The sequence below is a fragment of the Monopterus albus genome, unplaced genomic scaffold (assembly GCF_001952655.1).
Source record: "Monopterus albus unplaced genomic scaffold, M_albus_1.0 scaffold117.1, whole genome shotgun sequence".
Lineage (NCBI taxonomy): Eukaryota > Metazoa > Chordata > Actinopteri > Synbranchiformes > Synbranchidae > Monopterus > Monopterus albus.
The window spans coordinates 1563193-1579543 of NW_018127997.1; the positions used below are offsets into that span (position 1 = coordinate 1563193).

General features: G+C 39.6%; 1 protein-coding gene across 1 annotated transcript in view; it reads left to right on the top strand.

The window, feature by feature from the left end:
- Positions 1-1029: 1029 nt before the first annotated feature.
- The window catches only part of atp6v0a1b (ATPase H+ transporting V0 subunit a1b), a 41008-nt gene continuing 25686 nt past the window's right edge, over positions 1030-16351 (top strand). Inside the window, exons 1-16 of the mRNA XM_020611736.1 lie at positions 1030-1108; positions 3273-3421; positions 4262-4340; positions 4633-4730; positions 4866-4994; positions 5284-5366; positions 5960-6086; positions 6241-6323; positions 6894-6987; positions 9749-9961; positions 11080-11230; positions 11886-12025; positions 12119-12282; positions 12671-12761; positions 13093-13211; positions 14972-15188. Coding sequence (XP_020467392.1) covers positions 3305-3421; positions 4262-4340; positions 4633-4730; positions 4866-4994; positions 5284-5366; positions 5960-6086; positions 6241-6323; positions 6894-6987; positions 9749-9961; positions 11080-11230; positions 11886-12025; positions 12119-12282; positions 12671-12761; positions 13093-13211; positions 14972-15188 — 1905 coding nt within the window. The 5' untranslated portion in view covers positions 1030-1108; positions 3273-3304. The remainder of the gene's footprint in view (positions 1109-3272; positions 3422-4261; positions 4341-4632; positions 4731-4865; positions 4995-5283; positions 5367-5959; positions 6087-6240; positions 6324-6893; positions 6988-9748; positions 9962-11079; positions 11231-11885; positions 12026-12118; positions 12283-12670; positions 12762-13092; positions 13212-14971; positions 15189-16351) is intronic.

Genomic DNA, 16351 nt, shown 5'->3' on the forward strand with positions numbered 1-16351 from the left:
TTAAGGTTAGGCTAAGTCTCCAAGAAATGAAAGTAAATCAATGTAAAGCCCCCATAAGGAATGAAAACAAACAGGTGTGTGTTTGTGGTGGGAGGAGGTAGGGCCTACTGTTGGATCTATCAAATATGATATTTAATTCCTTTCATACAGTATATAAGATGTAGATGACAGTTAAACCAGTGGTGGAAGAGGTACTGAGATCTCTTAAGCAAAAGTAACAATACCACAGTGTAAAAACACACTGTTACAAGTAAAGGTCCTGCATTCAAAATGTTGCTTATATAAAAGTACAAATGTATTGGCACCAAAACATACTAAAAGTACTCATCGTGCAGAATGGCACATTTAACACTGATGTATATTATATTGTTGGATTATTATTGCTGATTCGTTATTGTGTATATCACACGTAATGTTGCACTCGGAGCTAGTTTTTACTAGTTATCTATCATTTCTGTTATTTGAATTATTGCTTGGTAGCTTGTGAATTTTCCACCAAAGATCAATAAATTATTATGATTATACTGTAATTTTTGAATAAATTTGGTTTCTGAAAAGAAACTAGTAACTAAAGTTATACAATAAATGTAGTGGATTAAAAAGTACAATATTTGTCTCTAAAATATAAAGAAGTCAAAGTATGAAGTAACACAAAATGATAATACTCAAGTAAAGATACCTCAAAATTGTACTTGAGTAAATGTCTTTAGTTACTTTCCATTCACCACTGGTCAAAACAGTATGTCATAGTTAATCTTAGAAGCCCTGATAATCTGTAGCAAAGTGACATTTTTTTAAATGAGCATCCGGTTACTATTTTCAAAATGAAACCACAATGACGACTATCAGCACAACCTTGTACCAAATAAATTCACACAGTTTGTAATAGCAGTCTATAACATATTGAAATGCAATGGTATTATTATCGTTTTTTAGTAAATTTCCAAATATTTCACAAAACCGCCAAATAAAGACATTATGTTTTAACTTTGAAAAGATCAGTCTTAAATGATTTCTCCGGTCGAGTGTGTCTAACTTGACACGCGGCTTTGTATCACAGCATCCAGCATCCAGGAAGGCTGAACAGGCTACACTGCAGGTTACACAGGTGAGGAAATTGTTTTCCCCCATATAAAATCATGTCATTTTAGTGTTTCAGATGTCTTTGAGGGAATAATGAACCACAGTCCTCCGAATCATAATATTTTGAACTGTGGGCTACGATGGCGGTGATAATTACACCAAGAACTGCTTCTTTTGAAGGCGCCTATGTCCTCAACGATGTAGTCGGCTTTCAAATATATGTGTGTGACATCACTCGAGTCCTTATAAAACCTCACCACGGTTTCATAACGTTATAGACCTCTGCTACTAGGCTATAATCGAGTTAATCTAAACTATACCCTGGTATTGGAGCTATACCTAATAGCCGCTGGGGGGGTTCAAATTAAAGCTTTTATTGTCATGTGTCGTAAAAAGTGTGAGGAGGTGACAGGTGCTACCACAGAGCTGTAGGCCCAGGCCGGACTCTAGCAGCATCATGGCGTCCTTGGGCCGTGGAGGGCAGAGCAACAGCAGAAGGAAGAGGAGGAGGAGGAAGAGAGATGCTGCGACATCAGCGATGCCCTGCTCTTTATGCTAGGATGAGGCTTTCGAGAAGCTTCGTGTAATGCAGGACTGTGTTTATAATGATAGCCATAGCTATTAATCGCAGTGACGTACAATTTAGCAGGCTAATAGGCCTAAGTAGGTTACGCAGGATATGTCATATACGTTGAGTTATTCTTAAAATGTATATGCTCCTATCCACCAGGGGCGTATCAAGCTTTTTAACAGTGTGGGGGATGAGGTTTGTCTGGGGTGGGGGTATCTGAGCAAGACTGAAGCTGAACGCAGCTAAATGTGTTTTACACACCTCTCTTATTTATGATATATTGAGTTTACAACCTCTAAATAGAGTTTATGCACCAAATTCAACCATAATTTTCAATATTCTGCTGGCTATCAATATCAGTGCAACACAGTTATGGCTTAGTTACACTGCATTATCTAAATTTCCAATATGCCCAACTCTGATCAACACTGTAAGAGCCATTTATGCCACTCACTCACATTGTTACGATTTACCCAACTCTTTTTTTTTTAGCACACCCCTGATTTTTAAGTTGAAGAAATAAATTCTCAGTATTAAGTTCTTCTGAACAAAAAGAAGGTCAGCTACAAATTGAAACTCTAATGTAATATGATTTTAAATATTTTTATTTAAACAATAAACTGATGAAGCTTAATCTAGCCACAGGGGTTGCAAGCCAGTGACTTCTGTGCTGGTCCCAAGCCTGGATAAATAGAGAGGGTTGCGTCAGGAAGGGCATCCGGCGTAAAAACATGCCAAATTTAAACATGCGACTCATCAGTGTGAATTCCATACCGGCCCGGGTTAACAACGACCGCCACTAGTGCTGCTGACCTACAGGGTGCTGGCGGAAATCAGACTACTGTTGGTCGAAGAAGGAGAGGAGGTAGAAGGATTCGTAGACAGAGAGAGAAGAGGAAAGGCAGGAGTATAGGTCTGAGAATAGGGACTCTTAACGTTGGCACAATGACAGGGAAAGGTAGAGAGCTGGCGGACATGATGGAGAGAAGGAAGGTAGATATACTGTGTGCAGGAGACCAGGTGGAAGGGTAGCAAAGTGTGTAGCATTGGAGGAGGAAACAAACTGTTTTATTATGGTGTGGACAGGAAGAGAAATGGGGTAGGAGTGATCCTGAAGGAGGAGCTGGTGAGGAATGTTTTAGAGATGAAAAGAGTGTCAGACAGGGTGATCAGTTTGAAGTTGGACATCACTCCGCTCGGTCTAATCCAAAAATGGGCAAAGAGGTGGAGCATGAGTGGAGCAGCTAGCCACTTATGGCGGAACCTTCCCACTTGTCACTCAAAGTGGCCATGCCCTTAATTATGCATAACATTTAGTCTCAATCTAATTTAAATGGGTGAGTTATCAAAATTGGGCACAAAAGTTTAAAAACCAATGCTATAGTGTACTGTAGAATGCAGAGCTGTACAGTGTAATATGTTGTGCTGTTTTGCAGTGCACAGTAAAGAACAAAATACAGTATATTTTACTCATTTACAGTATATTATTTAGGGATTTAAAAAACAGGTCCTGTATATGTCCTTTGACTTGACTTGATACTGTGTAAAATAAAATAATGAACATATTTCAGAAATATTTAAATCTAATAGTTGATGTTTCCTTCTATCCTATGTGCAGAATTCTAGCTGAGGTAGAGTGTGGTGGCCATCATGGGGGAACTGTTCAGGAGTGAGGAGATGACCCTGGCCCAGCTTTTTCTCCAGTCAGAGGCAGCCTACTGCTGTGTCAGTGAGCTGGGAGAACTGGGTATGGTCCAGTTTAGAGATGTAAGTACAAATCTTGTCTTGGTCTTGGTTGAAGAACCCCTGTGAAGGCTGAACAGTATCATCCATAAAGGCTATAATACATCACTTTTCCTATTATGTTTTAGTTGAAATATGCTCAAATCTTAATTTGGAAAGGTGCTATCAAAGGCCTCTGCAACCTAGATTCACTGACTCTCTTCTAAATACTTTTGCAGGAGCCTCACGCTTCTAACTGATCAGAGAAGGCCAAAGTCATGGGTGGGAGCTCATACTTGTCAATCAATATGTCAGCGCATTTCTTGTCTGATACTTCTCTCAGTCTTGAGACTGTTAGCTGTAAGAAGACATTACTATGACTGAATCACAGAGACAGCAAAGACAACAAGGGAAGAGTAACAGAGCAGGGAGAGGAAGAGGAACAATTTTCAATTATAATACAGTAATTCAATAATTACTGTAATCCAGTAATCAGATCTCATTCAAGTCAGTGAATTAAAGTGATGTCTTGCAGTCTAACTGCAGAAAAACTAGCTTACACAGCAACAGCAAAAACTAAAGAGTTCTATAAGATATGATCACCCTTTGTAGATGACAGACTTGACTGGGTAGAAGTGGCAGAAGGGATTGCCATGATGGTCAGAGACTCCTAGAGACCCTGAGTTTTGAACTTCATATTTTATATGAGTGTTAAGTGTCCATTATTTCACAAAGAGTGTTGTGCTTTGGGGGGACTGGGTTATGTTATATTCTATCATCATTTCTAAAAGTCAATAAATATATTAGTGACAAAAAACAAAGGTTTTGTTTCATTTCCTGCATATTAGTCATAGCTTTTTGCCCACTGTCTTTTTCCTTTTGTAGTTGAACCCGGACGTAAATGTGTTCCAACGCAAGTTTGTGAATGAAGTGAGGAGATGTGAGGAGATGGACAGGAAACTGAGTAAGTAATGAGACGAGTTACTATAGTCAGACTGAGTCCAGGTTCAGTTTCTGATTTCGTGTTGCTCCTCCCAGATGAAAACCACAAAATTGTAGTTCAGATATTTTCTTTTTATGTGTGTATTTAGTGGACATTAGCAATCTAATAAAAAAAGTTTAAAAAACTGTAAAAATATGTCACAAATACATGGGTGTTAGGGTGAACATAAAGTAATATGATAACATAATATAATAAAAATACTTTTTAGTTAAAAAAGGTATTTTTTGAATCATGGATTGTCTCCACTGAACAGGGTTTGTGGAAAAAGAGATCAAGAAAGCCAACATCCCAACTGTGGACACCGGAGAAAATCCAGAGGTCCCTTTTCCCAGGGACATGATTGATCTAGAGGTAATAGGCTTCAGTCAGTTCTGTTCAGTTGTCTAACAGATTTATAAGAATTAAAACCATAAATATAAACCTTGCTATATCATGCCTTTCACAGTAAATCTATAGCGGTGAGTGTGTGTTGTTTGTGAATGGCAGGCCACCTTTGAGAAACTGGAGAATGAACTGAAGGAGATCAACACTAACCAGGAAGCCCTGAAGAAGAACTTCCTCGAGCTGACAGAGCTCAAACACATCCTTCGTCGAACACAGCAGTTCTTTGACGAGGTGTGCATATTTCACCCTCTCAGACACACACAGGTCCATAACAGATCATTGAGGTAATGTGTTTTTATTCACTAGAACAAGTGCAAAACTTTATATTATATTTTATTTTTGTTTTAGAGCAGTTGTAGTAAATTTACCCACAGTCAAAAGAACCTGGTTTATTGAAAGTTGTATGTTAGTTTTATTTGAGGGTACAGTACCACAAGCAGTTCAGTTAAAAGAACATACAGTAGTCATGTATGTGCATTAAGAAGTTAAGCAAATGAGGTCTTTCTAATATTTGTAACAGATGGAGGATCCCAATCTTCTGGAGGAGTCATCATCCCTTATGGAGGGCAGCGAAGGGGGTCGTGGGGCCCCACTCAGGCTGGGGTAAAGCATAATGACATCAATTGCAACACATTTATACAAACTGTATTTTTAAACTGCAGCAGTCAACATGGTCTTAACTAAAGAAATGATTAATCACACAGTAGTTCTGACGATTCCAGTGGCTGATTGAATAAAAAAATTGATTGCAGCTTTTTTGTACCTCAGCAGATGAATAGTTAGAAAGACGATATAATAAGTACAGTCATGGCCAAAAATATCGGCGCCCCTGCATTTCTATAAGATAACACACTATGTCTTCCAGAAATTTGTTGCAGTCATAAATTCGTTGGTATTCTCATGATTATTTTTTTGTTTGCACTGGAACAACACAAAAAAGCCAAATCTGATACATTCCACACAGAACTCCAAAAATGTGTGCCATCTGACAGAAATGCAGTGGTGCCAATATTTGGTCATACTTACCATGTAAGCTAGTTATCATAAACTAGGTACATAAATACCATGGTCAAGGAGTGAATAAAACAAATAGTCATCATCATTTATATATCATTGCTATGCTGTATCATTTATGCCATTGCTCTTTATTTATCTGCATTTATATCTATTCTGACTTGTATGTTTGGTCTGTGCAGGTTTGTGGCTGGAGTGATCAGCAGGGAGAGGATTCCCACCTTTGAGCGGATGCTGTGGAGGGTGTGTCGTGGTAATGTCTTCTTAAGGAAGGCAGAGATCGAGGACCCTCTGGAGGACCCCGCCACGGTCAGCACGCATAACTTAGATGGTGTCATGGAGAGTAATAAAAAGAAAAGATTTACAACAACATGCACTCATAAAAACTACAAACCTACTACAAAAATCTAGTAAATTATATTTGAACCAAAAACTGTACATAAAACAGTCTTTTTTATAACAGGGAGACCAAGTCCACAAATCCGTATTCATCATCTTCTTCCAAGGTGACCAGCTGAAGAACAGGGTGAAGAAGATCTGTGAGGGGTGGGTGCCAGAGAGAGTATGGAGCCATTCGTTTTTCCTGGCTCTACTTAACACATATGTTAGAAGCCAAAAATATGTTTAACCTAAATGTTACACTTTCAATGTAGATACAGTGCATTTGGAGGTTACACAAAAATGTAAACTAAAAAGAGAAGGAAAAGGGAATTAAAAAGAGATAAAAGAGACAAGACATAGCATGTGGCAACATGCTGGCAGTTCTTGAGCCCAGAAAAGCCTCGGTCCAGCTTAGGTTGGACAAAGTAGTAATCTTTACAGTTGAGGTTGATTTAATGAGTCAGGAAGTGCATACCTACTGTCAGGCATGCAAATACATGGAAAATATTTTGAGAACGCTTTGGACTTCTTGAAGTGAATTCAGTGCCCTTTTTGGAGCTAACATGTATTGACCCTTAAAGAGCATGGCATTGTACCATTAACTTAGTTGTGGTGGGTGTGGTGTTGATCATGACATCAAAAATCACAATTAGATGCTACTAACTTATCACAAAATGAATGTGTTACAAAGTTAGATGCCCTTAGTTGACTGTGTTGGTGGGTGTGTTTGTCCAGGTTTCGTGCATCTCTCTACCCATGTCCAGAGACCCCACAAGAGAGGAAGGAGATGCTGGCTGGAGTGAACAGCCGCATTGATGACCTCCAGATGGTATGTTTGTTACTGTAACAGATCTTCATCTGCCTTAACTAGCATTACATATAGTACTGTGTGACATGCAAACAATACGTGTTACATCGGTTGGTGGGTTACAGTCGCATTCAATAAAGTAAAAAATAAAGGTTTTGAAAATGAAAATCAAGTAGAGGGAAAGCAGTTGACCTTGGAGTAAAGCCAGCTTATTGTTTAATTCACACTGCCATTAGCATTGCAGTTCATAGTTGAAATTTAATAAACCCTTCAGTGGGACTTTCTGCTCTTTGTTCCACTGCTGTCCACCAAACAGCACGAACCTAATCAGAAACAGGATGTCTGTTCTCAGTTTTTCTTGATAACATTTATTTTCAGTGAAATTACATAAGGTCCCATAGTGTAGGTGAGTGTTTTCTTGTTCATTAGCTCTTATCTCTGAAAGGCCTTTGTCCTGACACTTAGTGTTGTGGTTCCTTAAAGTTTGCCCTTATTAAGCCAGGAATAAAGCCTCGGTTGTGCTTGAGAGGTCTGCCCTGCTCTCAGCCTGCCAACCACATAGAAATTATTACACTGTATTGCAATAGAGCATTTTACTCAGCTTTGCATAGACAATCCGTTCTGTGCATAAACATGGCCCGAGTCAAAGAGCCAGTGCAGTAAGGTCAGTCCTTTTGTATCATTTTACGATACATTCCATGGGTGCAACTGTGGGGTTAAAGAATTAGTGGATCTTATTTACATAATGCAACTAATAGTAAAGAGGTCAGTAAAGCTTAATGTCATAGAAACGCAGACAGTGCAGCGAGCCCATGTACTGTAGGGCTATGCCCGACTAAGTCTTTTGTTTGGTGTCAGTCGGCTCTTTAGTGCAACTATTTGACTATTTGTTCTTTTTATTTACTTATTTAAAATATGTTTATAGCCTAGACTGTCAGAAAATCAATTGGTGTGAATTTCGGTGATGATTTCGACCACGTTAATATCAGTATTTCAATACAAAAGAATCATGGAAACATATTTTTGAGCATTTAAAAATCAATAAAAGACAGCTGCATATGATGCAACATTTAAAATGCGACTTATTTAAAGAGACGATATATAATGTCGGGCTGCCATATGGATTTGTCTTAATAATGAGACAGGCAGTTCACTTGTATTTCTGTTGAAACATTGTTCCTATAGGCAATTTTGTCTTCTGAGACATGGTTATAGCCTAGTTTACCAACAAGTTTAAGCTTGTCCTGTAAGTTAACCACAGCACATGCTGTTACTGTGCATTTGATGGTGATCAGCTTGCACTGCGAACGATTCCTCTTATTTATAATTTGTCATTGAAATGTTTTCCTCGAGCATTTTTGTTAACTTCCTAGTCCCTAGTGAGATGAATGCATGTCACAGAAACAGTTGGTAAATATCTGTGTGTTTCCCTTTAATGGAGATGGATAAATAAACTGGACTCGCATAACATTAGGCTATGCATAACCAGCCACATTCTCATGACAGTCTTTTCTCTTGTAAAAATAGGCCACAATGTTTGAAAACAGTTCTAATAAAGTACAAATCTCACCTTTATGTGGTTTGGCCTTCTGGGTTTTGTTACCCCTTTCTCCTTGTTCTGCAATTTGCTAAACAGATCTGACCTTGATGTACATCCATGTATCAGACTGTCGCTGTTGAAGTGGGTATTCCCCCCACCCCCACTCAACTACAGGGGGAAGTATGGGACAAATTGCTGCTTGGCACACCAAAATGAGGAGAAGAAGATGGCAAACTGGCTGGGCTACCTTCTATTGTATTGCACACTGGCTGGTAAAAAATAAAATATAATAAAATAAAAACAAAGGCTCAACTACAATAGTCTCAGTTGATCGACAGGTCTCGTGACTAATGACTCAACTGTTCGACTACTTAGGGGCAAGCCTATGACCATACAACATCAGTAGGAGCCTAGGTTGTTTCCAGTTTCGTTATATACACTCTTGTGACCAGCATGGCACTGTTGATGCTTTATATTCAAATCATCATTTTTCAAAAACATTTTTACAAAGCATCATTGGGTCTACCCATTACAAAAACTACAGAGAAAATATTTAATACAATAACCATAAAAGCACAATATATAGAGTTTCTAAACATTACAGTACTCTTCAGAATAAAAAAAAAAGTCCTTTCCTCTTTGTTAAATTACAGTTACAAGTTGCTTTGAGCTATATATTGTATCAAACACAGGATAAACATTTTGTCCATCGTGGATTGGTTGCAGTTTCTCAGATATCTGTGGACACCTATGTAAACTCCATCTGCTGATGAAGACCTTGTGATATATTCAAAAGCTTCAGTACAAGTAAATGGACTTTGGGTTTGGGTTGTTTTGTTAAGTTCAAACATGAAACAGATTGAGTTTTCTGTGTTGTGGTAAGTTGTTAAATCAGTGACCAAAGCCTACGTGTTCATCATGTAGTTTTTTGTATGATATATCTATAAGACTTGATGTTGTGTTCATGGCTTTCAGTAGTTAGTTTATAACACTGTGACCCTAAGGTTAGAGGTTAAAGGTAATGCTATATGTGCTGATTAAAGATGTGGAAAAGTAAAAAATCAGTCTATCTGATGGGTCAATGAAACAGAGCTGGTGCAGTAATTAAACAGACCAGCAGTTATTGTTACTACCATGGACTTAACATAATTGCACCTGGCCCAGGTCATTCAGTAGAATCCATTCAAACATCCAGTGCTGATTCAACAGGATCTACAGTGTTAAACAAATCTGCTACTGTAGGTGCTGAACCAAACAGAGGACCATCGTCAGCGAGTTCTGCAGGCCGCCTCCAAGACCATGCGGGTGTGGTTCATCAAGGTGAGGAAGATGAAGGCCATCTACCACACGCTCAACCTGTGCAACATCGACGTCACCCAGAAGTGTCTGATTGCTGAGGTGTGGTGTCCTGTCTCTGACCTGGACTCTATCCAGTTTGCTCTCCGGAGAGGGACGGTCAGTTATTTTTTTTGTGCTTTGATGGTGTACTTGTTTTTTTTATATTATGTTTTATTACATTTATTATTATAGTATTTTAAAATGTATTATTATCCTTGTGTGTCCGACACACTTGGCCAATAAAGCTGATTCTGATTCAGATTTTTTAGCTGGATTTTAATACCCACAGCTTTCTGTGTTTCTGACTTTTCTATTGTTGTGAGCTGTCACTTCGTGCTTATAAATATTGACACATTTTATGCTGTTGCTGATAAACAGAACAATGTACTGATGCAGTCACAGTGCTTTTCTCATTCTATAATGGACACTCACTTCAGTGTTTGGCTTGCAGTATAGAAAAGAAGACATCTAGCTAGTGTTATCTGTCTTTCCTTCAAAGATGCACTGGTGGAAAATGACTAGACTTGGCAAACTCACATCAGAGAGTCCTATGAACTCAGTGGTCACAGGTTTACTCATGATTCGAGTCACATGCTTATACACACACATAAACAATATCTGAGTAACTGAAGTACTGAGATCACAGATGGAATAAAGCAGGTGGTCATTCTTTAAAGCTTACCGACTGAATTTTTAACGTACCAGGTTACGTTAGGCTACGTGTATGTCTTCTTAAAGCTTGTTTTATGGTTCAGCGTCAAATCTACACTGTACCTATGTCGTCGGTAACGTGTAGCCTTGTACCCTACACCAGAAATGTAACTACACGTTGCCACGACGCAGACAACAACAACTGAGATTGGTTGCATGACATTTCCTCATTCATGTCTCTCAGCAGCCAGACAAGCACAGACAATTGCTCTGATGTCCCTTCAACTGCTGTTCAACTTGTATTAGTTTTAACTCCAGCACTGACCAACTCAGTGTCAGTCGCCATTGTTTGTAAGTGGCAAAGAAACGCAACATAGTGTCATAGAAACCCCACCGCCAACTAGTGTTTTGGTGATGTACTTGCAGGGCAATACAGACACGCCAGTGCACAAGTAGGGCACTTATGTAGCCTACGGCATATGCTCTATGTCAATTAAATGCAGAACCATAAATCAAGCTTACTGTAAGTCTTACACATACAACATGGACAGTGTGTGACTGACAGATTGGTCTTTATTTGACAGGAGAGGAGTGGCTCAACAGTGCCGTCCATCCTCAACAGGATGCAGACCAAGCAGACGCCACCTACCTTCAACAAGACCAACAAGTTCACATCAGGATTCCAGAACATTGTTGATGCCTACGGCATTGGGAGCTATCGGGAGATCAATCCAGGTTATACAGGAATCCTTTTGTCTATATTTCAATTCAATATTCATCACATAACTACATGTTTGTGTTTTTGTACTGGAATACCTTAAATTCTCAGCGTGGTTGGGACCTTTATTGAGATAATCTGCAGGCCTTTATTTAAAACAGGTTTTATTTGACACTTATATTAGAGACAGGCCTCTAATTCTGCCTGTTCCCCTTTATTGTAAGCCCAGTGCTTCCTGCATGTTTACCTGTTCTTTTTATGAATTCGTGACAGGGAATATTTCACTGTATCAGTTCCAACAGCACAACAGAGTCAAGTCATACTCACTTCTCTAAGTTACTCTTCTCAAAGTACAGCTTTGATTTCATTCGCTAGTTACTTTGAATTGCTTACATTTTAGTCTCTTTGCATTGCTGTTAAGCTACATCAGTAATTCAGCTGCTCAAAAGTGCAGAGCCCCTCCATTTCCTCATAAGATTCGTACTGTGTGTGAAAAGTTTCTTTGACAGTAGTTTAACTGAAGCTTAAACTTCAATTGTTCAGAGATTGAGTACAGGAAAGGAGGTGTTCTTGATCAGGCAAAACATGTACAATTGCTTACACCTTGGAAACAGCCCATAGTGATTGATACTTGCTGTGTGATGAGCCCTTCCTGTATGTTTTCTATGACAGCTCCCTACACCATCATTACGTTCCCCTTCCTGTTTGCGGTGATGTTTGGTGACATGGGTCATGGCTTGCTTATGACCTGTGCTGCCCTCTACCTGGTCATCCGAGAGAGTCGCCTCCTTGCCCAGAAGAGTGACAATGAGGTTCAGTTAGAGATAAACAAATAATACAGTAATCTTACAGTACATAATCAAAAGCATAAAATAAATGATATTTCTAAATTGTTGTCTCTGTAGATGTTCAGCATGGTGTTTGCTGGCCGCTACATCATCCTTCTGATGGGGCTTTTCTCCATCTACACTGGCATCATCTACAACGACTGCTTCTCCAAGTCACTGAACATGTTTGGCTCGGGATGGAGCGTCAGGCCCATGTTTAGCCCCAAAGGAGCCAACTGGTCGTAAGTCAGTTAACTCTGCTTGGACTGATACTGCCTGAGTTGTCCACATCTTAGATTATATTATACAGGTTAATCTAGTGATAGGTTTACAGTTTTTACCACCAGTGAATAGATGGAGTTGAGCACCGTGTCTAGTTTTTGTAAATATTTGCAATGACTTCTCAAAAATTATCAAATGAATATTCCAACATTATGGAATAAAATGAATATTAGCTTTCTTTCTTAGAGTGAGATGACTTGGTAATCATGAATCACATCTCCATGTTATCCATGTGACTATATTTATCTTACTGCTGTATTTTAGGTGGATGAGTGTGGAAATCCCACATCATATAAATAATCTGCTTAATTTCACTATGTTCATTCATTTTGGGCTGATGCATCCTAGGTCTGAGATCCTTGACGTAAATCCAGTTCTACAGTTAGACCCAGCTGTTCCTGGTGTGTTCAATGGGCCTTATCCACTTGGAATTGACCCGGTAAGAACTGAACTGTACACTCACAAAAAAACTGACACTTTTTTGGTTAAAAAAACCACAGTGCACAATAAACCTGTAAACTTAAGGCATCAGGTGACCAATGTTCTCTATTTTTTTGTACTGTCAACAACACAACAATTAATGCACTCGAAGTGCTGGACCAATATGCTTGGGTCAGAGTGTCTAAAATCATTTATATTAAGGACTAAATAATTCAGAATTTCAGTAAATAGTTTCCAACATGTTAGTGGCTATATCCCAATAGAAATAAGCAAAAAGGAACAGACAGGTTCCTTTGGTTGGTCTCCAACATATTGTACACTCTGTGCAGATCTGGAATGTGGCCACCAACAAGCTGACCTTCCTCAACTCATTCAAGATGAAGATGTCTGTAATCCTGGGTGTCATCCACATGCTGTTTGGAGTGTCTCTCAGTCTCTTCAACCACTTGTAAGTGCTACTCTTAAAGCTAATGGTGAATGTTGACACATTACAGTAATTACCTCCACCAAGAGCAGGGTTTATTTTTTGCTGATGTTTGTTGGTTTGTTTGTTTGTGCGTTTATGTTTGGGTATGGGCCACGGAATAATTGATTAGATTTTGGTGCTGATGTGTTGCATAATTTGGATATGGGGTTTTTCTAAAATATTCAACATTGTGAGTGTCGCAAAGGTTGACTGTATCGGAGCCTTCTTGTAGCCAACATGCATGGCTGCACTGTTGAGCACTGGAGTTAGCTGGTTCTATTAGCAGGCAGCTACATCTCGGTCAGAGCACAGTAGTCTGTTGGCAAAGATGCCAGTGTTCCAGCTGGACAGTGTAACTGCATTTCCATTGTTGGAAACTATTGAGCGGTACAACCCATGCTTTTGCCTGACATAACCTCACGGGTTGACATGAATGGTCCTACTTTGTTTTTCCACTGTATTTTTCTGTGTCAGTCTCTGTTTAGAGGAGACATCTTCACCACTTTGCCCTTTGCTTTCACCCTTTTCCATCCATCCATCCAATATGTATACCGCTTATCCTGACGAGGGTCATGGGGGTACTGGAGCCAATCCAAGCTGACAGGCAGGGTACACCCTGGACAGGTCGGCAGTTATTTTCACCCTTTTGATTATTTTCTTTTCTCTTCTCTCTCCTCTATTGTCATGATTCTGTCCCATCAGCTTCCGTTCTCATGCTTTTATTTTGACACAACTTCCTGTAATAGCCATATCATAGCTACGGACTTTTTACTTTAATCAGCACTCATTGTTTACACCTGTTTTCACCCCGTTATAAGCAGCTTTCCCCCCCCCCACTGGAAAGCTGGCAGATCGTTCTAACCTATGTCAGACTTTCCAGCGGTTTTTTTCTTGTGCCAGTTTTTCCTGTTTTGACCCCGGATTGCCATTGACCACTGAGTACTGCCTTGCCCTTCTGATTTGGACTGTTTTCTGTGAATTCGACTATCGATCAGCCACTACCCCAAGTTTCTAGTTTACTTGTAAGGATCTACTCTCATATAATACTATCATTAGCTGTTAATTATACCATTAATCATCACAACTACATGACTAACCCAAACATACAAGCTTCAACTGAACTTATCCCAACTTTAGCCCTTAATCCAAAACCAGTCTCTAAAATATTGTTAATATCAAGGTTTTACTGCAAACACAAAATGGTCCCCATAAAGATACATGTTGACAAACACACACACAAACAAAAAACTCATAAAGTGTGCTACTGACTGTGGGTCGAGGCAGGTGGCCACCCAGTTGTGTCCTTCTCTTAAATGGAGCTTTTCCTCCCCACTGTCACCACCTGCTTGCTCAGGGGGCATTTGTTGGGTTTTCTTTATAATACTGTAAGGTCTAGACCTGATTATGTAAAGTGCCCTCAGATAATTGTTGTTGTGAAGTGATAGTGAAGTGCTGTCTAGTTTACTATATTTATGTGAAATTAATAGGTTTGCTCTTTTTATCTGAATGAATATGATAACACTGATGGCATGTAATGTAACATTTACCTGAGTTGAAACAACTCTCCACATTCTCTTAATGGGGTTTGCGCTATTTAACTCTATCACAGTCACATTATCAGCTGGTTAATGCTTTTATTGCAGACCAAAATCTGCAGTGTAAAACTACTGAGCAACATGCCATAATTAATACTTCATTGCTGACAAGCAGAGCTATTGTTAACTCATTTCATTGCACTGTAGGTACTTCAAGAAGTCACTCAACATCTTCCTGGGCTTCATCCCAGAGATTGTCTTCATGTCAAGCCTGTTTGGCTATCTCGTGCTGCTGGTTTTCTACAAGTGGACAGCATATGATGTGTACACCTCCAAGGATGCTCCTAGCCTGCTCATCCACTTCATCAACATGTGTCTCTTCAACTACAATGACCCCACCAACAAGCCCCTCTACAGGGGACAGGTGCTTCCTCTTTCATCCACCCCTCTACCTCTCACAGCATCCTGCCCCTCCCTCCTGCACTAATATGGTTGAACACTGCTAGAGATGTGCACAGCAGCTCATAGTGACCAAACTCACATTAGGTTTTAGATAGACTTTATTTTCTTGTGGCTTGCCTTCTTTCAGAGAGGTCAGGATCAAAACAGTACTGTTGGATCTGGTGAGGATCTTCTTATTTTTGTCTAACTTTTCCACCTAGCTTACTAGGTAAGAATAGTGCTGGGCGATATGGCAAAGATGCTATTAACATTTTTGTACCATGCAGCAAAGGAGGCAGTTCCAAATGGTGCTATGAGTTACTTATATCAGCCATTGTGTGGGAGATGCAATGGCTGACATGGGGCTTCAGATGGGGCTCCAGATGGATCACCGGGAAACTTCTGTGCCCTACACTTTTAAGAGGTGGGACAGTTACACATAAGTACATTTTCTTTTGTAAATGTTTTCAAACAGTATGTTTTGGGTTTACAAGACAAAATGGTTTGAAGATGAGGATGAAGAAAATGTACTTATAGTTAACTTTTCCTATTCCAGACATGAATCTATGAATCTGACTCCCTTTGTGTGAACACCAGAGAGCTCCTAAGCTCCCCCACATGCACAGAATTAACTGAAATATAAGCCACATACACACAAGAATAACTACATATTTTGTGCAATGGTCAAATCATGCAATTTCCTCCATAATTGTCCATCTAATGGGTACATTTCTCATCTCTACACTGACTCCCAGTATCTTAGCTGTTCCTAGGACTGCACTCTTCTGGACCGAGATCTCAGATGTTGTTCCTGGGATCTGTTTGAGCCACTCTCCCAGTTTGGGGGTCACAGCCCCCAATGTTCCTATTACCATGGGGACCACTCGTGCCTTCAGCTTCCACATCTTTTCTAGCTCTTCTTTCAGCCCTTGGTATTTCTCGAGCTTCTCGTGTTCCTTCCTGATGTTGTTATCGCTTGGGATTGCTACGCTTGGGATCACTACAGCCTTCTTCTGTTTGTCCACCACTACTATGTCCAGTTGGTTGGCCATTACCAGTTTGTCAGTTTGTATCTGGAAATCCCACAGGATCTTAGCTTGGTCATTCTCAACCACCTTTGGAGGTGTATCCCATTTTGACTTTGGG